Here is a 25,927-nt window from a genome sequence, read left to right on the forward strand (position 1 = left end):
TTTAAAATTAGCCTTCCAGTTTCCATGTATATAAAATGTTCTGGTTATGGGACCAGGTAAGAGAGGCCTCTCTGTGTGTGTACACACACACAAATATGTATATATATATGTGTGTGTGTGTGTGTGTGTGTGTGTGTGTGTGTGTATGTATAAATATATACATACAGTGGTACCTCGGGTTAAGTACTTAATTCGTTCCGGAAGTCCGTTCTTAACCTGAAACTGTTCTTAACCTGAAGCACCACTTTAGCTAATGGGGCCTTCTGCTGCTGCCATGCCGCCAGAGCCCAATTTCTGTTCTTAACTTGAAGCACTATTTCTGGGTTAGTCTGTAACCTGAAGCATATGTAACCCGAAGTACCACTGTGTGTGTGTGTGTGTGTGTGTGTGTGTGTGTGTGTGTGTATCCCACACACCAAAGCCTAATCAGAACACAATCAGGATCCTGTTGATAATCATACTATTTACATTTCTACTAATGAACTGGAGTAGACCCTACAGGGAGAGCAGAGTACAACCTCAGCAGAGTACACACTGATTCTTCAAGTACTAGTTCCAGATTATTAAGCAGAAAAGCATTTTCCTGCATCTGTATTGCTGGATTAAACCTGACTCCTGTTTGGGCAGACACAGCGATAAAGCCAGTCCTGTGAGCAGCATGAAACAGGCTACCTTGGCAGCGATAAAACTACGTATAATCTTCTGTTCCCATCTCTTTAAAAAAGGCTCACTACAACTTTACCATATTGACAGCAGTTGAAACTTTTGAATGAAACATTTGCACAAGCGCACATGTATGAATATTTAATAGATAAGAATGGGGGGGGGCTGTTGCCCTCCCAAATGTTTCTCCATATGCCAGCTCCCATCAGCTGCAGCCAGCAGGGCCAGTGGTTAGGGTGATGGGTGTTTTAGTCCAGCAACAGCTGGCGGGTGCCATATTTTGGCTACTTCTGCTCTAGTTCCTCTACCCAAAACACCTCTCACAGCACTTTAAGCACCTTCCTTCTATATAGAAAATATTTCCCTTATTGAAAGCTGCTCCCAAGCTGCAAACTGTGAACGGTTTAGTGACGAGGTAGGGAAGTTTGTAGGGCCCACGTCACAAGCTACAACGTTCTTGCCATAGGGTAAACCACAGTACAATTTACATAGCCTTTCTGAAGCTTTAACCAGGATCCAGCTCGACCAGGGAAGCAGCTTAAATTTCACCAGAAGGTAGTGATCACATAATGTTCTCTTTAGAGAAGTTGGCAGTCGCCAAAAGCATCACTGGGTGGCTGAGGGAACTTTAAATTGTCCTTTTGTTCTCTGCCACAGGCTTTCAATGGATACACACAGGTATTTCACACAAACCTTTTCTCTATTGAAGGGCATTAGTAATATGTTGGGAGTTTTCTCAACAAAACGTAGTTTGTTCTTTTCATACATGATTGCATCAGAAGGTAGAAATTTTGCATTAGACAGATGTACAGAAGATGGGTCTGATCAAGTGTTGATTCATGTCTTTCAACATAATCAACAGCTTCCTAGGTGAAAGATACCAAAATGTTCACTTCCGTAAGTTGGAATATGCAACTTTGATATACCAGGAGCAGCATTCCTGGTCATTATCAAGTGCCCACATTAAAGTCCTTTGTAGTAGAAGACTTCTGTTTCTTCCGTGGAAGCAGCTATTTCAGGTTCAAGATCACTTGTTTTTATCTGGAAAACAGACATGAAGTTCTTACAATTTCAAACTTATTACCGGTTTTTATGTACACCATATGAATTCAGCTCTCTGCACAAGGATAAGTCAATATATTTCCATTAGGATCATCACACAAAATAAGTGTGTTACAGGAATCGTATAACACAAATCTTATGTTAGAATCTCTGAAGCATTAGCACTGAAGACAACAGAACTACTCAGAAGTCTATCCCTCTTGAAAATAAATATGAAATATAAATGTGCTTAGGAAAGGGTTTCAGTTTGACTTGCCACAAGTGTCTACGGAGGTCCTGGGCTGCCCAGACAATATGTCCCCCATCTTGGCTTCGCTGAAGTGGTCCAAAGAAAAGCAGAGCAATACATTTGGCACCAGCTTGGGTGCAGGAGTTGCCAGAAGGAGGGGTGCAAGACACCATCCAAATGACTTAGGGACTCCACTCCAGCTTTAACAAATTCCCTGATTCTTTGGGGGAAGCCATGACTGTTTAAAGTGGTTTAATAGTGCTTTAAAGTTTAGGGGTACTCTCATTTTCCTACTCATATTGAAATACTGCCCCTCAATGAGACCAAACTTAGATTCACAAAATGTTTATTTCAAAAGTCCCTCCCCCTTTTTAAGGTATCTGACTTTCAGGAGACACAACACTCCCTATGCCAAATCTGCACCTTTTATGTGGAAGTATTTGAAAACTTAGTCATCATACCAGGCCCTGTGCTCCATCCTGGTTTTCTTCTCTCTTTTCTCCATAGCAACTCATATTTAAAACACAGCCATTCTAGGGAGACTGAGAGCTGTTACAAAGAAAATTCCAAGGAGCCACATGCAAACTCAGCTTAGGTAGATTTCTGCCTTTCTGATTCTTTCAATGCCTTTTGCCCTTAAGACCGCCAGCAGAGATTTGCAAGGAGAACAGAACGCAAGAACTACCTTGCCAATCGGTGGCATCCAACTGAGTGAAACGGGTACCATTCCTCCAAGGACTGCAACTGTCAAAACATATCTCAGCGGATTCAAAACAAATGGATTTCGAAGTAAACTGCTTGTGCTGCAAAAGAGATTGCATGGGTAGATTATTATATAGCATGGTACCGTATAGGCATCTGTATAACCAGTCACAAACTCCCTTGTATGGAATCACAGAATTGTAGAGTTGGAAGACGAATTATCATCTAGTTCAACTCCCTGCAATGCAGGAATCTTTCGCCCAACACGGGGCTCAAACCCACAACCCTGTGATTAAGAGTCTCATGCTCTACCAACTGAGCTATCTGAGGAGCAGGAGTGCTGGAAGACATTTGGAAGAATAACTCAGGAAGATAGCTATGAGCTGCTGCTAATCCAACACTGTAGGGACAGTTGTCTCATCCTTCAAGGTATTTAAGTTGAAGGGAACATTTTGGTCTTTCTCCTGGGTCAAAGTACAAAGTGTTCTATTGTCTCAGACTTTTCCCACTAGGGCTTTTCCCACCTGTGAGTTTACATTCCCAGGGTTATGCTCAAGGTAAAAGTGTTCAGGTTAGAGACCCACAATACCTTCTGCAGAACGTGAGAAAATCCCTGAAGTTAGCCTACTGCTGTGAGAAGATGCAGAGACTTCTAAAAGTCAGTGGCTTGCTTCTGTCTCCGAATCTGCGGACCACTCCAGTAGCAAGGTAATGGGAGTTTTGTTTAAGGGACCTACGCTGAAGAAGCCTTACCGCTTTAAGAGCTGCAGAGCAACCTCTGGAAAAAACACTGCTGTACCAAACATTACTGCTCGGGTTAGTGCTGTTTGTTCCACAGCCTAGGGAGAGTGAGAAAACACATACATAGAGGAAAGTAAATGTCACAATAGAGATTTGTGTACTTATGCTGCAATCTGTCTAACAATCCTGCTTTTTTATATCACACAAAAATATTAGGAAGGTACATATGTTTAAAAAGAGGCTCAAAGTGGCACAATGGGGAGCGGGAGGAAAAACGGGAGAGAAAACAGAAGTCAACGAAGTGAGTCAAGGTGGCAGAACTTACTTGAACTCTCTCTCTCTCATTACTTTACAAAATTTATCCTAAATGCAGATCCGCTAAGGTAAAAGGTAAAGGACCCCTGGACGGTTAAGTCCAGTCAACTGTGACTATGGGGTTGCAGTGCTCATCTCGCTTTCAGGCCGAGGGAGCCTGCGTTTGTCCACAGACAGCTTTCTGGGTCATGTGGCCAGCATGACTAAATCACTACTAGTGCAACAGAACACCGTGACGGAAACCAGAGCGCACGGAAACACTGTTTACCTTCCTGCTGCAGCGGTACCTATTTATCTACTTGCACTGGTGTGCTTTCAAACTGCTAGGCTGGCAGGAGCTGGGACCGAGCAACGGGAGCTCACCCGAAAATGGGGATTCGAAGCACAGACCTTCTGATCAGCAAATGCAAGAGGCTCAGTGGTTTAGACCACAATGCCATCTGCTAAGGCACCCCCTTAGCGCAGCTATAAACTTTCCCCTTTTTTAAAGGGAAATTCCCTTATTCCAAATAGGATTCCTCGCAAGAAAAGGGAAAAGTTGACAGCTATGCTCCTTAGCTTCCCTTGTCATAGTGAGGTGCACCAGAATATGGAAAACCTTGTCAGGATTGTTGAACTTGCAGCCCTCCAGATGGATTACGACCCTCATTGGCCATGATTATTGGCTATACTGACGGGGGCTGATGGAGTTGGGATCTAAAGCATCTGTTTCCCCATTGCAGCTAGGGGTTTCCATTATATGAACAACATGTCATGAACGTTTGGTGGGGAAGAGGATTATTGGGCTATGGAAAAGTCACAATATGGGACATTAGCTCAGTACTGCCTTGTCTGGACAGGCCAGTTGCTCTCCAGCATTTCAGACAGGGGTCTCCCCCAGCCCTAACTGGAGACGCTGGGGATTGAACTGGGGACCTTCTAGATACAAAGCAGATGCTCTACCACCAAGCCATCTCCAAGGCCAGTCTTGCCAGCAGCATAGTCAGCTATGGAGCAAGCAGCCAAGTCCTTCTTGGTTCTACCACAAATAGCCATATCCCAGGTGTCCCACAGAGAAAGAGACAAACAAGATTTTGTCCCCACTGGGGATGCATACGGAACGCACCCCTCTGAAAAAGCCAGTTAGGGAAATGGATGAAATATGAGAAAAGTGAGCAGACAGCCACAGGAGGCATTGGTGGTGGGGAATCAAGGAGGAATCCCTGAGTGTTACCAGACAGGAGAAGGAGAAGGAAGGATTGAGTCAGTTCAGGCTCTTTTATGTCAAAGTGGTCAGGGGCAGCTGATGAGCACAGGTGCCAGATTTAGGGACATTGCTTCCCACCCCACGAGAGGTTGAGAAGGGGAAGAATAAAATACCTGTTGCTTTACTTACCTTTTCTCCAGCTTTTTGAGACATCCCAATGACCTGGCCTTGGCTGTCCGTGACCTCAATCCCGTTCTCATACTCACTGCTTCTAGTTGCCATCACATTCAACGCACACAAGAGGGCTGCAAAAGAAAAGGAACGCAAACATTTGTCTAAAAGTAGGTCACTGGTGATTCTTGCGTTCGCACTGAATGCACGTTGTATCGCATATTCAGGCAATTCTGAGTGCTGTTGCCAAGTCCATTTATCTCACAAGAAGCTAGACTTCCAAAGGATTACTTTCACGCTTGATGGCAATACAGTGGTACCTCAGAAGTTGAACGGAATCCATTCCAGAAGTCCATTCGACTTCCAAAATGTTCGAAAACCAAGGCATGGTTTCAAACGGGCTGCAGGAAGCTCCTGCAGCCCATCGGAAGCCACAGAAGTGACGTTGGACATTTGGGTTCCAAAGAACGGTCGCACTCACTTCCGGTTTTTGATCGTTCGGGAGCCAAAATGTTTGACTCACAAGGCATTTGGGATCCAAGGTACGACTGCATCCTTAAAACATGAGGCCACCTGAGCCTCAAGAGATAGCAAAGAACCAAGGAGTACCCCCAAGCCATGTACCTGCTCCTTCAGAGGGAGTGTAACCCCATGAAGAGCAGACAACCTCCCACCCATCCAGTATAGGGAACTGCCCACTAACAGTGCCTCAGTCTTGTCAGGATTGAGCCTCAGTTTTTTTGGCTCTCATCCAGTCCATTATCAAGGCAGGACAACCATGTGCAGGCTTTCCATGTCTGGGAAACCTGAAAATTTGTGGTTACTCATCTGCAGCACACTTCCTGGAACATTTAATATCCCAATGTTGCCACCAGCTCAAGGGGACAGGGACCAGTTTCCATCCAAACCCCTGCACTGCAAGGCAGTAAACTGCCACCACTCCTGTTTGCCATCCAACCACTCAGGCCCAGGAGAAAGCGGAGTGTATGGTTTAGATCAGGGGTCAGCAACCTTTTTCAGCCGTAAACTGGTCCACCGTCCCTCAGACCTTGGGGGCAGGGCGGACTATATGGGGGGGGGGAGATGAACGAATTTCTATGCCCCACAAATAACCGAGAGATGCATTTTAAATAAAAGGACACATTCTCATGCTGATTCCCAGACCGTCCGTGGGCCAGATTGAGAAGGTGAATGGGTTTAGATCCTTTATCCCAGGGGTGGCCAACTCCCATGAGGCTGAGATCTACTTTCTGAATTAAAATCTGGCAGTGATCTACCCCTGTTTTGGTGGGGTTCAGCTCAAAGTTGTTGAGCTTCTGTGGGGGGAGCCAGTGATCTACCACAGATGTCCAGTGATCTACCGGTAGATCACGATCTACCTGTTGGATGTGCCTGCTTTATCCTATTTGGAGGCAAGTAAAACCAATCAAGTCAAGCAAGTGCCCATTCCCAGTCTTAACCATGGAGTGTTTGAAAGAACAGCTTTCCATCTGAAAGGTTCTTGAATGATTTTCTTGTTTTCTTACCTGTAAGTGGGCCAGGTATGAAGTTCCTGAAGGCGCGCTGCCCGGAAGGACTCAGGTTATAACGAGTTACAAAGTAGTGAGGAAGAGCCTAGAGACAAAAGGCTGTATTCTTTTATTTATTACAACATATATATCCCACCTTTCCTACAAGGGAGGTTAGGTAGAGAGACTGTGACTGGCCCATGGTCACACACTGCACTTCATGGCTGAGTGGAGATTTGAACTCTGGTCTCCAAGGTCCTAGATTAACACCACCCTCTCTGTGAAGAAGGACTGACTGTTAAACCACTCTGGGAATTGTAGCTTGAAGTGGGGGGTGGGGCAGGGACTAGAAGTTTTCTAGCAACTCTCAGCACCCTTAGCAAATCACAGCTCCCAGAATTCTTTGGGGGAAGCTGTGACTGTTTAAAGTGATATTGTGGTGCTTTAAATGTGTGGTGTAGATCTGGCCTTTCATTTCCTGCTGTATAGAAGCAAGTCAAATTCAAAACATGAGAGGGAGTCGTAGAGTTAGACGGGCCACCTAGTCCAATCGCTTACAATGCAGGAACCTTTTGCCCATCAAAGGGCAAATGTGAGGCAAAGGCAGCCTCCTCAGGCCATACACCACCCCCAGACACACCTGCTCTCCCTAGACCAAACCCCTTACCAGCTCTGAGACCCTCAGATGTTTACAGTCTACTGTAAAAAGGCAAATGCCGCCCCCCCCCCGAAGGGAATGTGGTATAAAATTTGGTAATACATACTCCCATGCAGGAGGCATACGTGATTACTCCAAAGGAGAGAAGTAATTGCTTTCGTGAAAACACCTATAAAAAACAAATGCACAACCAGAGGAAATTCATTATCCACAATGCTGGCACAATTCACCTCACACAGCCTTTTAAAAATACATAGCTATGTTTTACCATTTCCGTAGTTTTCTTCTCGTCTTGTTTTGGAAGATTCCCATTTGCCAAGCTGACTCCAGCGACATAGTAATGGAAAAGGAACTGCAACATTCGAGACGACAAGCACGCAACCTCAACGTTAGTTAATACGTCCACTAATAAATATATGACAAATTAACAGAAAATTGATTGCTCGTTACCTGGCAAATAAAAGCTGACGATGTTTTTCTGTGTGGTAATAAAGTAACGACAACCTGTGAATGAAATGTCATGAAGGGGGATAAGTATTGACAATCTCACAAGGACACACTTCAGCAACAACAATTTGGATAGCGCAGGTGATAATTTTATGTTTTGCTGTCACACCTAAGCAGCTTCCCATCCCCAGCAGATGTTGCCTGACTAACTCTCATCATCCTCATTAGCCCTGCTGGCTAGTGCTAATGGGAGACTTTGAAGTCCAACATCTGGAGGACCACAGGCTAGCCACTCTTAACCTAAAGCAGGGATGAGGAACCTGTGGTCCTGCCAGATGTTGCTGGACTACAACTCCCATAATGCTGATGGGAGATGAGAGTCCAACAATGCGGAGTCAGCCAGCCTTTCCTTGAGGGGTCCTCCAGCTCTGTTGATGGAATTAAGCTGCTCTCCTGATTTGTGATGCATTTTGTATTTTAAACAATGCAATTTTATTTTTGACTTCATGCTCTTCACAGCCTCTTCCCTCCCCCTTAATGTTGATGGTATACAATTTCTGCAAATAAATTAACATTTGGAAGGCCACAGATTCCCCACTCCTGATTTAAAGAGACTGATCCAGAAGCAATACACACTGGCCAACATCTCTCTCAGCTCCAATGTTATCAGCAGCGATATGCGAGCCACAGAAATGTGGTTGCTCCCAGGCCACATCAGCAACATCTGAAGGAATTAAGATAACATTGGCAGGGTGGGGAACTAACAACACGCTTCTTATGCTAGCATTCTTCTCACCCTGAGGCCCACATCACCCATGGCTGCCGAACATTGCCTGAATAGTATAGCAGCCACACCATACAGCATGATGTAGCTAGGCTTCAATTATGGCCATTCACACATTACAAAAGCCCTACACACAAAGCTGCATGAATCCAGCATATACAGGAATCCTCTTGTGTGACAATTTACATACAAGGTTCATGTACGCTTACCAAATTCAGTACGTATTCAAGGGATGCATTTCCATGGAATGCACTCCACAGAAAACCTCTCTCCATCTACTGCAATATTCAGAAATAAAGGGTACCTAGTGGAAGTTTTGCCATAAAGCACATCTTAAGTCCACATGCTGTTTGGAGCTACAATGTTGTTGTGCAGAGTGCTTCTGCTCAGTGCCACACCCCCTTCCAGGATACTCCATTACAATTCCCTTTCCTCTAAGCTTCCCACTTCCTCCTCCCCACAACAGCAATCAGTGCCCTCTGAATATGCTCAGTCCTCGTTGGGCAGTTTGCATTCTCCCCCCACCCCATGTTCCTTTTTTTCCATAAAGTTTTCTGTACTTCCGAAAAAAACGGCTTTCCCTGAGCCTGTTGACATGTCCCCATCGTTTGTGGGTGGTGCATGTTTCAGCAACAAAAGGATAGGCATTGCAACTGTGAGTTCACTATTAGTGCACATGTGTGTGTGAATATATTCCGAGTCTTTATAGGCCTGGATCATAGAACTGTAAAGATGGAAGTGACCCTGAGGATACCTAATCTAGGCATAGGCAACCTCAGCCCTCCAGATGTTTTGGGACTACAACTCCCATCATCCCTAGCTAACAGGACCAGTGGTCAGGGATGATGGGAGTTGTAGTCCCAAAACATCTGGAGGGCTGAAGGTTGCCTATGCCTGATCTAATCCAACTCCCTGCAATGCAGGAATATGCAGTCATTCTATACTGGGATTGAACCTGCAATCTTGGATGTTCTCAGCGCTACGCTCTAACCAATTGAGCTATCCAGACTGACATGTCAAAACAAGTGCAATTGCAGTTTCTGAGTCGATAGCTCCTTCTTTCACTAGTGCCTGTATGTTCCACTGACATAACGTTAGAATGGCCCTGCTTAGAGAGCCAGTGTGGTGTAGTGGTTAAGAGCGGTAGTCTCGTAATCTGAGGAACCGGGTTCGCGTCTCTGCTCCTGCTGGGTAACCTTGGGCCAGTCACACTTCTCTGAAGACTCTCAGCCCCACTCACCTCACAGAGTGTTTGTTGTGGGGGAGGAAGGGAAAGGAGAATGTTAGCTGCTTTGAGACTCCTTAAAGGGAGTGAAAGGCGGGATATCAAATCCAAACTCTTCTTCTTAACCAGGCCAGCGGCCCACCTAGCATCCTGTTCTCATGATGGCCAATGAGAAGCCTGCAAGCAAGAACTGACCAGCAATAACGCTCTTCTCTCCTACGTAGTATTCTGAAGCATGCTAACTTTTACTCTAGAATTAGAGCTTAGCCACTGCGGGTAGCAGCCAACGACACCCTTCATCTCCCTGAATTTGTCCAGTCCTCATTTAAAGCCATCGTAACTGGTGACCATCACTACCTCTTGCAGGAATGAAAATTGTTTTCCTTTAAATGACACACACTCTCTCTCACCCATACACACACACAATGATTTGTAGCACATCATAACCATAGACTACACAAGTTAATCAGTTAATGTGGGTGAAACAAGCGACTGGTGGCTGAAGAGTCCTGCCTTTTGGGGGGAAGGCGGCGAACCAGACTTCTCCTTCAGTAGCTCTTTTAATGTGGAATCCACTCAATCTGTGAGATTCTGGACTACAGCAAGGGGAACCTGGCATATTTGCCGCTCACAGACACTCTGGAAATGACTATCATTACTCACCAGTGGAGCATAAATAGGCAGGAAAGCTGAGAGAGAGAGAGAGAGAGAGAGAGAGAGAGAGAGAGAGAGAGAGAGAGAGAGAGGGAGAGAGAAGGGATTTTTTTTTAATTCAGCAAAATCAACTGTTATGTAGGTTGTCTCAGTGGTCTAACTGAGGTCCCTATACATTTAAAGCAGTATCATACCACTTTAGAAAGTCATGGCTTCCCTCAAGGAATCCTGGGAGCTGTAGTTTGTTAAGGATGCTAAGAGTGGTTAGAAGACTCACCCCCCCCAATTCCCCTCACAGAGCTACAATTCCCAGAGTAGTTTAACTGTCAATGCCTCTCCCCAGTGAACTACGGTAATTGTAAATTCTGTGAGGCGATAGGGGCTCCCAACAACTCTCAGCACCCTTAAATTACTGTTCCTAGGATTCTTTGGGGACTATTTATGAGATTAATGGAGTCATTTATGGAATTAAGGGAGCACGATAAGAAAAGGAAGTCAGTTATTGGAGCGAAAAATGCACAAACTATGACACCTTATGAACCAATTGTTTATGTGGGGGGAAATGCAATTAACCTTCCACACATTTTATGGAACCAGCACCTTGCAAGCGACTAGAAGTACACTTAAATGAAAAGTGAGGTCTCCATATCTAACACATATCCATCAACTGCACAAAAATGATTACAGGTTGCATGTTGCCTACCACCCCAGCAACGGTAATAAAGGCATTTATGAAGCAACTAGCACAAGTTCCACCGATACAATTTGCTAGTAAGTTGAACAGTATTTATATTACTCAGGATAACAAGCCACAAATGTTGTAGAAGCATATAAACAGTTTTTAGTAAAAACTATGTATGGAAACTGACCTGGAGGCCTAAGTAAGAAAGGAATTGTTTCGCCAGTGCAAGGATGTACAGAGGCCTTCAAGGAGAAAAGCAAACAGGAAACCCCAAAGAATTAGGATATGATTTTTAAAATATCAGTTAAAAGAATACCTAGACATGTTATAAAAACTCACCAAACTCAGCTTCCAGGCTTCTCTTATCTAAGCATTAAAACAAAGGGATTTTTTAAAAAAAAATCATTTAGAGTAAATTTTGTTGCATATCATGCCCCTGTCCCACCCGCACATTATGTTTTGAGTTTTCAGGAATATGCTTCCAGCGTTTTACCACAGCAGTAGAGATTTAACCAATAAATTTTTTGCCCAAGCAGCCTCTGGAAGACCTCTCAGCTAGATCCTGTAGAAACCATCAGGAACGTGGAAGACAGACTTTCCAGGGATGCTGTAATATACTCAAAACGATTTTGAACAAGGAGCAGACATTCCACTGAAAGGCTTCTAGCCTTTTGTCAGTTCCCTGACAAAGCTCAGGTGCGATCTACTCTCTCTAGCTGTGATTCCAGGGATGATCAGGTTGCACACGGCACATGGCAATTTACACACATCTTAACTGGCCCTGAAATTCCCTCCTGTTGTTAAGTACTGAAGCACACTAACTACAGGAGCAGTCATTCCCTACCCAGAAAGCAAAATGGTGCAAAATGGTGCAAAATACCTGGTGCAAAATGAAGACATTTGGGCCACACTGCATCCCCAGCTACCCCCACCCCCACCTCTCACACAGGTGTTGGGAAGATATATGGAGACAGGTGAAAAATCTTCCTGTCGCCCTGTCACTTTGCATACCACAAATGGTAATTAATTACAATATACAGTATACACAACGTAGTTAGTGGAAGAAGAAGGTCAGTTACCTTTTCATCCTGCAAGGACTCTGCGATGTTTTCTTTACTAGTTGGCAAAAGGGTTCTGGATATGGCGATTTCTTTCTGTTTTACAACGAAAAGCAGAGAGGTAGGGTCACACACACAGTTTCTAACCCTGCTTCATCATCTACCTGTATTCGAACTGTACTTTTGGAAGAGGGGGTTGGGTTCAAAGCAGCTGCCTCTCATTTAGATCAGGAGAACAGAAGCTCGTGGCAACAGGGTTAACCCCCCTTTTTCGTCCCAGAGCCGCTGCTCTGATCAGAACGGACAGCCCTCCATATCCTCTTGGGGAAATCAGATGTCAGGAGATCAGATCACAAATCTTCCACATCACATATAACCCATCACTGAGTGTGTGTGTGTGTGTGTGTGTGTAATAATTATATAAGCTCTACACACAAAACAGGTAATTGCAGATCCATTTTTAGAGGCTGAGAATTTAAAGTTGGGAATCCTATGCATGCTTACTAGAAAGTTCCACTTAAATCAATGGAAATAATAATCAGTAGAGCACCCCTGGGAGTAAACATGCATAGGTGTGCATTGCAAAGAGACGTGGCAGCCCGGAGGGGATGCGGAAGAGAAACAATTTGGGGGAAACCAATTGTGGGGGAAACTGAAGGGGGGGTGAAGCAGAAGAAAACCAGGCCTTCACATTTCTAGCCTGGCGTGACATTCAAAACACAGACTGAGAAACATGGTTGATCTAGCATTAGCTCTTTATCAATGTCAAGGTACAAAAATTAAATAGATACGCTACTTACATTTGGTATAAACAGGAGCGTAGGGTCCAAAATATCTACCCAATGAAGAAACCTTTGAAAAAAGGTCTAAAGAAAGAGATATGCTTTTTGAGTAGTCAGGTATTTTGTGAAGCCGTTATCCCTAAACCAAGCATAGGTAGCCAATAATCTGTGCCTGATATCTAATTCTATTCGCATCTTAAACACTTCTTTTATTTCAACTTCCTAAACTGCCCTTTGTCTCTTCCTTGTGCTAAAGCAACACACACACAAAAATAATTAAAAATTAAAAATTGCCCAGTAGCACCTTAGAGACCAACTAAGTTTATTCTGGGTATAAGCTTTCGTGTGCACTGTTGGCCACACACTTACCTAGTAAAAAACTACACTGGACACAGTTGAGGGGAATACATGGGATTGCGTCGCACAAAGCACCATTCACAACTATTAGTACACACTGGAGTTTTGTTTTTTAAATGTGCACACAAATAGAAATCCATGTCTCCCAAGCCATGAATCCAAGCTGTGAATTAACATACTTGCTCCAAATCAACCTGCGTGGCAAGCTAATATCCAAATGTATGGCCCTGCTTGGAGGATCCCACATTGGTGGCCTAACGTTTGGAGAGCACTCACAGGGTGGATTATATTACAGCTGCACAGAGTGGCTATTCCAGTTGCACAGAAAATCTATCTGTTTCTATCTGCTTGACAGCTAAGTGAACCGGTCAATACAAAGATGTTACAACAGATTTTCCAACAACCCTAACATGTGGAGTGTTAATTGCACTTGAGAATATTCACATTCAACAAACCACTAACCTAGTTTCTTCTTTCTGGAGTATCCCAGAACAGTTATCAGCAGGACATAGCAAGTACTGTACCGCAACCTAATATATCCATTTATCAGGAGCAAGCCCCATTAAAATCAACAGGACATACTTTTGAGTGGGCATGTATTGGACTCCACTTTTGGAAGCAGTTTAAGATATTTCTTTGGGAGCTGGGTTCGAGGGATAATTGTTACGAATGAGACACGCGCTGCTTTGTCAATTTACAGTCGGCAGCCTTTCACTGCAATTCGTACCGGGCCACAGAAATTCGGGTTTCACAATCTCCTGCACGCACTGGGAGCAAGGGACGCTCTGAACGCTGCAAAGCTCCCCTCTAAATAGACGTGCGTGGTTGAGACATGCATAGGATCGCATGAGGGAGAAGTGTCGGCAAATCAATGCAAAGGGAAGAGCGATCCGTCGCCGCCCGCTTGCAAACGCCATTCAGTCCTCCCTTGCCCTTTGCCAGTAGAACCCTCCTTCCACTGCAGCGAAGGAAGGGCGCCCTCCTCCCTTCCACCACATGCTTCCCTCCGACCTTCTACTCGCCGCGATCTGCAGCAACCCCCCGCCGCCCCATAACCCCTGCGCTTCAAAGTCATACTTGGCCCTCGCTTCTCCAGAACTGCCAGTTCAAATCCATGAGGCTCACCGCGCAACGCCGGAAAGCGTCTGCTCCGGAAAAGCTCCGGCGGCGCACGAGCGGAGCCCACTTCCCTTCTCTGCTCAGGCCCAGCCTCTCGCGCGAAGCGTCCTCTGCGCGGCTGGATCGAGAGGCTGCTGCCTTTACCTATGAATGGCTATGGGGGATAGTTTTTGCTTTGCCGGTCAGGGAACTGCGGCACTGCTCTTGCGCATTTGAGAAACAAAACAAAAACGCAACCCCTTTATCGATCTCCAAAGAGGAGCGCGTTTTTATGCTGCTTACTTTGGAGTAACAGATAGGTAGCCGTGTTGGTCTGCCATAGTCAAAACAAAAAAAATTCCTTCCAGTAGCACCTTAAAGACCAACTAAGTTACTTCTTGGTATGAGCTTTCGTGTGCATCAGTGTATCTGAAGAAGTGTGCATGCACACGAAAGCTCATACCAAGAACTAACTTAGTTGGTCTTTAAGATGCTACTGGAAGGAATTTTTTTTGTTTTGACTTTGGAGTAAGTTTCGAGTAAGCATGCCTAAGATCCGGCTGCCGCGCCTCCCCCGGGAAGGGGACCCGTGGTTTTAGCAATTGCACGACATGCAGAAATTCGACGGGGAAAGCTTTTCCCTATGTGAAGTTTTCGGGGTGGAGAGGGCAGCAGCTCACGAAGCTCTGCCAGGCAAAGTGGCTGCCTCTCCACGTAGCGCACCTTAATTCCCCCCCCCCCGGACTGGTTTAAAATAAATAGGGTCTTTCTACTTAAGTGTAGAACTAGGGAATACGAAAATGAACGGCACCCCCTCATTCATTTATGCAGATTCGATTTTTCCCTTTAACCTATGTATTTGAAAGGGAGAACCCACCCCTTTATTTACCACTCGCGACGTCTAGGCTTGCCAGGTCTAGATGCTGAAAGGGCTCCTCCTGTGCCCTTATTATTACATTTGTATCCCACCTCTTTCCTGAAGCTCAAATGGGCATACATTTATTTATTTGTTACAGCAATTTGCATTGCACTTACACCCATTGAAAGATTCAGCCATGAGGAGTCAGGGGACAGCAACCATGTCATGTGTCATGGCTGCTCCATCAATAATATATGGACTGGCAAAAGCACAGGAATGCGCTAGGTGGGCAGTTCTTTTACACTGCCAGCCCACTCCAAACAGAATAAGGCCGATTCAAACATGCTTAACACATCAGCATTCAGCTCACAAAGGACCACAGGGATTGCCTTTCTAAAAGGCATTGAGTTGTACAGTACGCACTGTAATTTAGCGGCTGAGCAATTGTTTTGCCTACAGAAGGTCCCAAGTTTATTCCCTGGGTATCTCCAGATAGTTGTGAATGTCCCATCTGAAACCCTGAAGAACCACTGTCAGTGTAGGCACTACTGGGCTGGATAGACCATTGGTCTAACTCGTCGAAGGCAGCTTCTTACGTTATACATGCTTTATATGAAATATTTATTTGTGGTTACTGTTTCACAGATCAAAGTCACCACTGGATGCTGTCTTCATCTAGTGCTGGAATTTCGTCTTCACTCAAGGAGCAACTTTGAATAAGCCATTGCAACTGTATTTCCCTCTCCCACCCCCAAATCTGTTTCAACTGCAGTTTAGCCCAGTGCAGCCTTCTCTTGAGAGCCCAGAGGTACCCTTTCCTACCCAAAACTGTACAATCCTACAGTAACCAAATGTGTGCTCATTATAAACTTTCCTATGCAGCCCAGTTGTATGAGTGTGTATTCACAAGCCCCACTGTGTTAAATTTAATTAGTAATTTAAGTATTTGTGCATAACTTTGTGCATCAGGCTGAACAAATTCTCCGAGGACTGCCTGTTGTTGCCGCTGCAATGACATGATTAGGGGTGAATGAGTATTTTCTTGTAAGAACATATGGCCAAAGGCTTATTTAGCCCAGCATCTTGCTTCCCAGAGTGGTCAACTGAATCAGAATCCCATTGGTAGGACATGAAGACAATAGCCTTCCTCTGCTATTCCCTAACGACTGGTATTCAGAGGGGTGCTGTCTCTTATTTGAGAGGTGTAGCATATAGCCATGACATGTCTCCAAGAGATGTGGTGGTTGCCACAAGCTTGGTTTCAAAAAGGGGAAAGAGTTTCTTTCATAAATTGCCATCTAGTTTCCAGAAGATGAGAGTCATAGTTCGAACCTCTATAGTTCTGTTTTTCAGAAGTGTCTTTAATTCATAGCTGCATATTTTGATACAGATCTTCAAGATCATTCTAGAAACAAGCTGTAGTAATTTGCAGACCCATTAATGGATCGACTCCATAATTACAAGCATACCATGAAATACATGTGAAAGTGGCAATAGACAAAGTCAGCTATTCAACAATTTCATAGAAGGTATGAGTCTGTTGAGCAACACCACCAACAAAGATTTTTGGTTCACAGCTTCACCTTGGGTTTATTTATAAAAGAAAAGCATTAATCCTTCACTTTATTTCATCCTATAGGTGTCCCATATTGCAGGAGTCTTATTTAATTACTTCAATTATCAGTTCACTATTCACATGTTGTGTTGTCTTTCCTTGCAGAGGTGCAGGCGTTAAGCACTGCATTTATCTGTGCACAAAACCCCTTTGCAGAACAAGTTTGATCTTAAACCTGTGAATATATATCTGTAATACATCCCACCTATGGCCAAAATAAAGTATGGGCTGTTTAGGTGGAAAAGGCAGAACCTATTGGGGTGGGGATTGTTTTGTTTTAAAAATCTAACCAGCTCCTTAAAGAAGGGAATGCCTGCAGTTTACCTTGTAAGCAATTCAAAAGCATGGATATATCCCAGATTTAATATGGGTAGGTAGGCATTATTTTGCTTCTGAGTATGCTGCATGTAAGAAACACCATGAGTGTTGCTTAAATCCACTTGGGGACAAAGTTACTCATACTTATAGTAAAAACCTTGCAAAATATAACAACTTTTCCATCACAACAGATATTAAAATAATTTTGAAGTTTTATTACAATCATAGTTGCTCTTTCTGGAAGTCAGCTTTGTTTGGAGGAAATGTAGTCTACTTCTACCTCATTATTACTCATGATCTTATTTATTTACTTTCTCAAAATACTCCTTTGATTCTTCTGGATTTGGCTTGATCTGCAAAGCAAAAGCATTAAAACAGAAAATCAGTACCAAATTATATTCATTCCAAACAGGAGTTAAATAAACGGTGCCCTCTATGCTGTTAGCACTAACAAAAAATGTTAAAAAGAACAGTTGGAAGAAATATTAAATCCTTGTCTTCCTTATTCATGCTAACCAAGCACACATCCAGACAAAAATAAAAAAAATGAAACATTCAACATTATTTAATGACACTGAAGTTAAATGATATTTTATGGGGAAAGTGTGAATATGGTAGGAGGAGAACCAACTCCTACATTCAAAACATAAGCTCTTTTACGAGCAACTACGCTTAGCTAGGTTCCACTAATACCAAATGGAACTTGCATTTGTGGAAAGATTGTTAAGACGAGTTGTCAGCTAGCTTTGCATTCCCAGTCAACATCCTTTCATCTTACATGGTTTACAATTTTCTATGTGAGCTGGTTGCTCAGACCCGTTCTTTGTGTGTTCTCTAGCCACAGATGATAAATGGAAAGGCTCTATGGGAGTGTTTGATCACGCATCAAGTAGGCTGAATGGCTGGTGTGTATCAAAGCACTAGCAGTTGTGAATTTGCAGGGGTTCACTGGATGATGAGTCTTATAATTTATTTGAAAAGATGAATACCCTCTTGCAATGTTCTGGAAGTGCAAGGGTAAACCCCGATTTGAAAGCCTGTTGATATGTGTACATAGGAAGCAATGTCCTGCTTTAACACACCCCACCCCAACAAATCGCTCAACTGAGTGCTAGCACACTGAAGCTGCTGTGACACAAGTGCATGATACAAAAGCCATTGCACCAAAGTAGCATGACAGATTGTTATACCAGCAGAAAACATTTCTTTCTAATTCTGTCCAGTTAACAGGGTAGCAACTTACCTTAATAAAATGCTCAGATAGAAAAATGCAGTATTTTAGAACAAGATTTCAGAAGAGTCTAGATTAGCCCCAAAGCACATATATGTCTTAATTTAATTAACAGTCATTAATCAGTTAATCTCTTTTCAATTTCAGTAAGCTCAGATATGAACCCCTCCCGTATAGATGATAGGAGGCTTGCCAACAATTACATGAATTTTTGTGAATGTTAAGTTTGCCAACGCACCGTGGGGGAATGTGGAGTCCAATCTGCTGGACAGACTTCTCCATGCGTTTCTACAAACTGGAACGCCTTCACCAAGCGAAGTGTTTCCTCTACGCTTCGACCAACAGGGAGGTCATTGATGCTCAAGTGCTTGATAATTCCATTGGGATCAATTAAAAAAAGACCCCTTCGAAGAAATAAAGCAGAATTTATAGTTTAGCACTCCAAAGGGCACTTGCTGTAGTTGTTTTTCAGTTTGAAATGCATCCTGGCTGCAAACACAGGTATTCCCCATCGCATTGGTGAGCAGCTATAATGGTAAAGGAACTTAGTATTTCATAGTTTTGTAGAACTTCAATACATTTGAGGGATTCTAGTGTTCCCTGTATTTCATGGTGTTGGTTGCACTTTAAAGTATTTTACAGCTCAGCAACAGGATGCCAACCTATACACCAGAGCTTTCCAAATTGTGTGTCGGCTGCAGTGGGTAAGTGTGTCGCACGAACGCTCCTCGTGCTCCCTCTGGGGCTGGAAAGGGGTTAGTTTAAGCTAATAAAACTGAATTACTGTGTCGCAAAATGATGCATGTCCAAAAAGTGTGTCACCAACATGAGAAGTTTGGAAAGCTCTGCTGTACACTTTGGCCACACAAGGCACAGTAGAAAGCAGATATCTGAAAAAGGCTTTCAACTGACTGACATTAGTAGAGGGATTTTTCTGGGTTTCAACTCTCACCATGTATGTATTATGCCAAGAATGTATCTTGTCTCTGATACCAAATACAAACCTAGCCTTGCACAACCTCTAGCAAGGATTCCGCCAAAACATTTTAAAAGTGGACTCTCTGACTCTCTCTCTCTAGCACTCACAGAGCTGAAACACATGATTAACAGACTTGCTTTGATTGGTTTCTACCAGCAAAGAAAGAGGGATGTTTGAATACTCCCTATTAAAAATGGGTGGTATTGACACAAATAAATGTGTGAGCAGAGCAAGTTCTACTTGTACAACAACTTGTTCACCTTGGCGCCATGCATACTCTGCAACATACCCAAATCTTCTCTGGAGGGTTTGGGAATCCCCCAGAACAGTTTTAGGGGGCACATGGAGGAGGAGGAAGTCCCACTGCTCATGCGGAAATCATTCTCCTAATGCAATGACTCACTTAGTGCTATTTTGGACACAACCCATTTCCTGTGCACACAAGGCTCTACCATGTCAGGTAGGAGATCAGGCTAGATGCATCATGGAAAGTTTGCTAAAAGTATGCTTAGCCAGCATAGTTTATCTTTAAAGTATGTGGAGTTTATAGCTAGCAGTCCATCCACTGCTCCTCTGAGCTTAAGCACATTTAGGCAACTCCTGTCACTAAAAAGGAAGCTTCAGCCTTAGTGCAGTCCAATTACAGAAACGCTAAAGGTAGCTAATAGATAACTCTCTCTCACCTTAATGCAAGACCAGGCCCTTCCAAAAGCACACCATAATCTCGAGAGATCTGTTTCGTCAAGTCTGACAGAAGTGGGATATTCATGTGCCCCAAGCCGCCATTCTAAGCAAGAGAAGAAGAGGGAGGGCATCAGTTTTATTCAACTGGAGACTGTCCATATCGAAACCTTGCTTCAAAGCATGGATAGAGGACCTGTGGTCCAACACCACCTGTGTGCCTACAACTCCCATCAGCCCCAGCTGGCAAGCCCAACAGCAAGGAGTGATGGGATCTGCAGTCTAGCAAAATCTGGAGTGCCACAGATTCCCTATCTCTGGGTTAAAGAGACTCTGTGATGAGAAGCTTCAGATACATTAACTCCAAGACACGTTTAGTCGTCTGGGGAGAGGGAATCAACCATGGGTGGTAGGTGGGTTTTCATGAAATGCTCTATTGTTGCGTGATGTAGGTTTAAAGGGAGAAAAGCAATAAGCATAATATGAATAAAGGTATATTCCCTTCATGAAAGAGGCTCCAAATTAAAGTGGAGCGTCTTCACTAAATGCAAATTGCTAAGGAGATTATATACCTACTGTTTTTATATACAGGGAATAAGTCCAATTAAAAGCCATACAGTTAGTGTGTGATTATTGAAAATCAAAAGGGCAATAATAAAAAGCCCCTTTCCCTCTTGTGTTTAGTGAATCAAATATACCAACAGAAGAATTAAATATTTCAATTATTTGCTTTTATATCTCAATGCTGCAATAGTGCTGTTACTTATCATATGCAGACATGTAAGCCTTTCACACCGCACTCATAGTTATTAGTATTGATGGGTGCATTTACTGAATTTCACAACATTTCCAAAGCTATGAAGGTAAACAACATATCCTTGAAACAAGGCCGCCAAACTTCATTAAATGTTCCCGGGTCCGTCTCTTGTTGACCTTGGGTGATCCACTAACACTTTACTTTTGCAAAGACTTATGCATAAATTTCTTCACATGAATACACTGGCTTCAAGGCTGTGGGACACGTAAGCAAAGTGAGGCCATTTATAAATGCATGCAGCCAGTCCCGTCTGTGCTAAGGAAACGTTTTGCACAGTAACACAGCGTCATACAGCATGAGGAAAGACTTGTGCTCTGAAAACCTCTGGTTACAACTGTTATAAGGAAAAAAGCAATCCTTGTAGAAGAGGGCTGTGCAAAAGGACTTTATTTCTGCTAGGGAAAAAATTCATAGACATTCACCCGCTTTAGGAAGACATGGGGGGTGGGGGAATTCTCATAGTTCAAACCTACCCATTTATTCCAAGGAAAGAAAATATCAACATGGTAGAAGAATAGTAGTTATGTGTTTCAAGTGAGCTACATCGTTTTTAATAACATCAGGCCCAAACTGAGCGACTCCTGCCTAAGGATTCTGAAATCAGGGAAGCAAACTGTCTCTGTAGCCTAACTATCCTGCAACTCTCCAGCTCCTCAGAAATTAGGGAGGAAAGCACCCTCCCACTGAAGTAAATGGCAAAGCTCATTGATTGGGATGTCTATGAATGGTCCCAAAGTTTTGTAACCATAGAATGATGGCTGGTTAAAAATGGAAACAAACTTGTGGACATGCATGAGCCCAGGTCTTGTGTACAGAGCACCAAACTATAGCTGAACATTACATCTAAACCAGGTCTACCCTCAATCTTATTATTCCCCAGATGCATTTCAAGGTGATGTACAGTTCAAAAATTTTTTTAAAAAAAAGCTAAAAAAATAAATGAAAACAACACACACAAAAATCAATATATTGTAGGAAGTGGACATACAAGTTCATCAGATTCACTAGATATGTGAGCATGTAACCAGTCATTTTGTGAGGGTTCCCCCTGAAAGCTTCTTGCTTGCCTAGATGGGGGGAGCAAGGGGGGTGTGTATGCAGAAAATAGCCTTCTGCACAAAGCTAAAAGTCACACCCGTTGCTCCATCCACTTTTACCTCTGGCCCTGTTCCCCACTGGCATGTGGCCTTCAGAAGGGAATTTGGCCCTCAGCCTCAGGCAGAAGTTTTATCACCCTTGCTTTAAATGAAAAGCAGCAAAGTGTCCAGTCTGTACCTTCCGTGGTGTATTTATCCAGGCGAGGTGAGTAAAGTGAGAATCCACCGACACACCAACTACTTCGCAGTTCACCTGATGGAATTCGTTAGCTTTGTCGCTGAAGGCGACAATCTCTGTTGGGCACACGAACGTGCTAAGGGGAAGAAACACAGCCAGAAGGTGAGGGGGGAATGAGCCAGCCCTGATTCAAGAATGCCCCTTTTTTGCCCCCACTGCAAATTCAAACAGAGAAGAGGAAAAGGTATTTGCTCATCCCGGGCATAAAGCCTGCAGAAGGGGGGTAGGGAGTTTACAAGCCCTCAGGGTCACAGACTTTTAGTTCAAAGGAAAAAGCTCAGAGGAATACTGTCATTCTGCCATGAAACCATGTTGAGAAAATCAGCGTCAAGACTGGAGCTCTATTCCCTGTCAATAGGTTTAACAGATCCTTACTTAGACAACTTTATCTGGCATTCCTAAGGATCCCAAGTTGAGCTGTAGGCGGCACCATTCTTCCGAAGTTTGGTGGCATCATCATCATGATCAAGATGAGCCACAGAATGACTCCAATGAGGAGGAAGCTGGTGACTTACATCTAGCAAGATCGTATAGCTACCCAAAGTATGCATGCTGGCAGTAATTTGCTAGTCAGAGGCATGCTTTTCTCAGTTTTATCCACCAACAATAAGTAACATTCCTGCCCTCTAGCCACTAGAAGTACTGATTCCATGTTTGCCTGAAATGCTCAAATGGTGGGCATTAATGTTCTATTTTATGCAGAAGCACAGGATCATCCAAAAGTTTAATTTCCCTTCATTACAATCCACCATACGTGGATGTTTCTGTCTGCTCCATTCTCTGTTTTGAAAGATACAGCAAAAAAGTTTCTATACAAAGAAATATATATTTTTACGTAAATACATTAGTCTTCTATGTGAACCCCACCCCACCCCCAAGCAACACACCCGCTCCCTGCCTTGTACAGGCATTGGTAAGACAGCTTCTAGTTCACTTCTTATCATTCACACCTTACATAAAAGGCTCAGGCTATCCTGCACAAAGATAGGCAGGATTCAAACGAGAACAAGTTAACTGTTTTGCAGATAAAGGGACCCACTAGTTAAAGGAGTGTAGGCAAAGTCTGTATGAAAGAGATAGAAGCATTACTTACAAGTCCAAAGGGTAGAAGAAAAGAACCAGATATTTTCCTTTAAAGTCATCTAAACTCAGCTCTTTGAAATCCCCATTAACCACAGCTGTACCCTTGAAATAGGGAGCATGCTGGGTGACAGCAGGAACAAACCTTGAAGAACCTAGGAGAAGTTAGATAAAGCATGTAATAGAGGCATTATAGAAGAATCAAGTGTAACCTGCAAAGAACTGCAGTACTCCACACTGTTCGGGGTGCCAGCCAGTCACAGATTCTTCCAAGACACACCATTCCACTGCTAAGCATCTCAGGATTCATTGGTCTATTTTCCAGCCCTTCACCTTATAGAGATTTTGCCTTCCTTCTTCCACTGCCCCCACCCCCCAAAAAAACTTCTGTAAACCTTGGGGATCCCTGAAACCTGCTGATACTCTCTTTCTCTCTCTCTTATGTGGATGCCATTTTGAACCCATAAGGATCCATACTCAGAAAATGGGATTATTATTAACATATGAGAAGCCTATTTCTTGGTGTCAGTTTTTATCTCAACACTATTTCAAAACCAAGGCTTTACAGATAGCCTGGAATGTTTATGCTCTGTAATCAGGCCCTTGAAGGACAGAATTTGGTAACGAATTCAGTATTGTAGCGTGTGGGTTTAACTCAACTTATTTATGGGTTTCTGTCGCCAGTAAACTGCTCTCTAGCTTACCTGCTTTTGCCTTTTGGGAATATTTTGAGGATACCTGTTAAGGATTTGTCTGTTCAAGCTCCTAGAACTGCAACTCCTTACAACTCCCTTCCTCTCTCTCACACACACACAGTTCTGAAGTCCAGAAGTAAGCAGTCTAAAGTGTGTGTATGTGGGAGGGGGGGAGACATGCACACTAACGCACATTCCTTAACATTGAGGCACATGTATGTTATTTTCACATGTTACAAAACTCCTACTGAGCAGCCAGTAACGCATTCTGGGACAATGATGGGGTTTCTTAAGCAACAAAATCTCTTTTAAGCTACTCCGATTTTAAATCACTGCAGAACCAACTGGACAACAGGCCAAACAAATAACATCACACGCAGAGCAGGCGAGGAAGGATCGTCGGCATTATCTTGGGAAGAGAGCATTTAGTGGAGCGTTAGTACAAACAAGCTCCTACGTGCATTTACTTCTGAGTAGGAGAGCGCAAGATCGCGCTGTCACCCCCACCACAGCGCCCTCCCACCGGCCGCACACTTACTAGCGCTGAAATGCCGCCGAGGAAAAGCGGGCGCAGCACCGTCCGCGCACTTCCGCCCTCCTGCAGCCGCGGCAGCTGTAAGGCACCTTCCGGCAGCGGCGCACGCCCTCCAGGGGAAGACCTGAAAACAGACGGCGGGGAAACGTTACGGGCAAAGGTGGCGTCCAGGAGCCTCACTGGACCCAGATCTAGGGGTTGCACGAGATGCGCCCTCCAAAAACAGTTGCGCGCCGGAGCAGAGCTCCTGCAACTAGGAAATATCCACCCGCGCCCCCAAATTCCCCAACACGCACTGGCAGGCTGCAGAGTTGGAGAGAGAAGCACTTGGGCTCTTTCCCCGACCCAAACACTTCGGGGGGGGGGGGCAGAAGGGGAAAGGGGGCTTCCGATCTGAAAAAGCCAGGGGACCTCTGGCTTGACTCTGGTTAAGTGTCACGGCGCAATAATAATAAGCCTGATCCGTCTGCGCCAGCCTTCGAGGTGGAGCGAGCTGCCAGCGAACCTATTTTCAGAGGGCAAGTCCGGGTCCCCAGGGCAGATTCGGTTTAGCCTTCGGAACGGGGCCGGTGGAACTAGTCGCTGGTACGGATCTTTCCCTCGTGCAGACTGCACTACGCCTGCAAAAGCCAAGATAGTCTATCTAGAGGGAGGGGAGCAGGCCTTGGAAAGGGGAAAATGCGGCCCCGGAGGCACAACGCGCGCGCAACGAAGGCTCCGCAGGCCTCCCCTAGCGCCCGGGATCGTGGCTTCGCCGGGACTTGCGGAACTGCGGCGGAGCAAAGCGAGGCTCGCACTTACCGAGGGCCTCAGTAACCTTCCTAACGCCCCCGTGACAGCAGCCATTTTCAGCTCCAGAGAGGGACTGGCCGCGGGAGGCGGAACCGGCCTCACGCTCCGCACATGGAGCGCTAGGGGTGGGGCTACGAAACCTGTCGCCCGGGGCCGCGGCTTTTTGATAGGCGCAGCAGCGGGAGGGGCGAGCCTAACGGCGCGAATGGGCCGCCCAAATCGCGAAGGGCCCCGCAAGAGCTTGAAGCTGAGCCCCGCAGGCTTGCAGCGCGACGCACCTACCGTGTGTGCGTTTCAGGCAGACTTGAAACTGCTTCATTTTGCACGCAATCCTATGCATACTTCACCTCATCCCTTCCTAATGTTGTATCATAGAATCATAGAGTTGGAAGAGACCACAAGGGCCATCGAGTCCAACCCCCTGCCAAGCAGGAAACACCATCAGAGCACTCCTGACATATGGTTGTCAAGCCTCTGCTTAAAGACCTCCAAAGAAGGAGACTCCACCACACTCCTTGGCAGCAAATTCCACTGTCCAACAGCTATTACTGTCTGGAAGTTCTTCCTAATGTTTAAATGTTTTAAATGTTTATTTATATACATATATATACATTTTCCATTCATCATCTTATCGTTTTTTTATATAGACTTCCCGACTTATCTTTCAT

At 44.4% G+C, this 25,927-nt stretch overlaps 2 protein-coding genes across 2 annotated transcripts; both read right to left on the bottom strand.

Moving 5' to 3' along the window:
* Positions 1-788: 788 nt before the first annotated feature.
* On the bottom strand, positions 789-14,409 carry SFXN4 (sideroflexin 4). The gene is made up of 14 exons (XM_081912892.1): positions 14,302-14,409; positions 12,886-12,951; positions 12,107-12,181; positions 11,367-11,393; positions 11,215-11,269; positions 10,355-10,380; positions 7,686-7,739; positions 7,504-7,587; positions 7,342-7,404; positions 6,596-6,683; positions 5,088-5,203; positions 3,410-3,495; positions 2,640-2,757; positions 789-1,704 (listed from the first exon to the last, which is right to left on the bottom strand). Exons 1-14 carry the CDS (start codon positions 14,338-14,340, stop codon positions 1,627-1,629), a joined length of 975 nt encoding a protein of 324 aa, XP_081769018.1. The 5' UTR covers positions 14,341-14,409; the 3' UTR covers positions 789-1,626.
* A 2,899-nt stretch (positions 14,410-17,308) lies between these two features.
* On the bottom strand, positions 17,309-25,417 carry PRDX3 (peroxiredoxin 3). The gene is made up of 7 exons (XM_081913406.1): positions 25,269-25,417; positions 24,471-24,591; positions 23,251-23,392; positions 22,098-22,233; positions 20,008-20,111; positions 18,584-18,749; positions 17,309-17,467 (listed from the first exon to the last, which is right to left on the bottom strand). The coding sequence occupies exons 1-7, from the start codon at positions 25,311-25,313 to the stop codon at positions 17,414-17,416; spliced, it is 768 nt and encodes a 255-aa protein (XP_081769532.1). The 5' UTR covers positions 25,314-25,417; the 3' UTR covers positions 17,309-17,413.
* Positions 25,418-25,927: the final 510 nt, after the last annotated feature.

Source organism: Podarcis melisellensis (genome assembly GCF_964234715.1).
Source record: "Podarcis melisellensis genome assembly, chromosome: 5".
NCBI lineage: Eukaryota > Metazoa > Chordata > Lepidosauria > Squamata > Lacertidae > Podarcis > Podarcis melisellensis.

Excerpts from the sequence above, each read along its gene's own strand:
- SFXN4 (XM_081912892.1), bottom strand. The coding sequence starts at position 14,340 with ATGGATTTGAACTGGCAGTTCTGGAGAAGCGAGGGCCAA. Across the intron at positions 12,952-14,301 it reads TCTGGAGAAGCGAGGGCCAA|ACCTTTTTTCAAAGGTTTCT; the intron begins GTATGACTTTGA and ends CTCTTTCTTTAG. Across the intron at positions 10,381-11,214 it reads TTTCTTACTTAGGCCTCCAG|CTTTCCTGCCTATTTATGCT; the intron begins GTCAGTTTCCAT and ends TCTCTCTCTCAG.
- PRDX3 (XM_081913406.1), bottom strand. The coding sequence starts at position 25,313 with ATGGCTGCTGTCACGGGGGCGTTAGGAAGGTTACTGAGGCCCTCG. Across the intron at positions 24,592-25,268 it reads GAAGGTTACTGAGGCCCTCG|GTCTTCCCCTGGAGGGCGTG; the intron begins GTAAGTGCGAGC and ends GTCTGTTTTCAG. Across the intron at positions 23,393-24,470 it reads TCGGCGGCATTTCAGCGCTA|GTTCTTCAAGGTTTGTTCCT; the intron begins GTAAGTGTGCGG and ends AACTTCTCCTAG.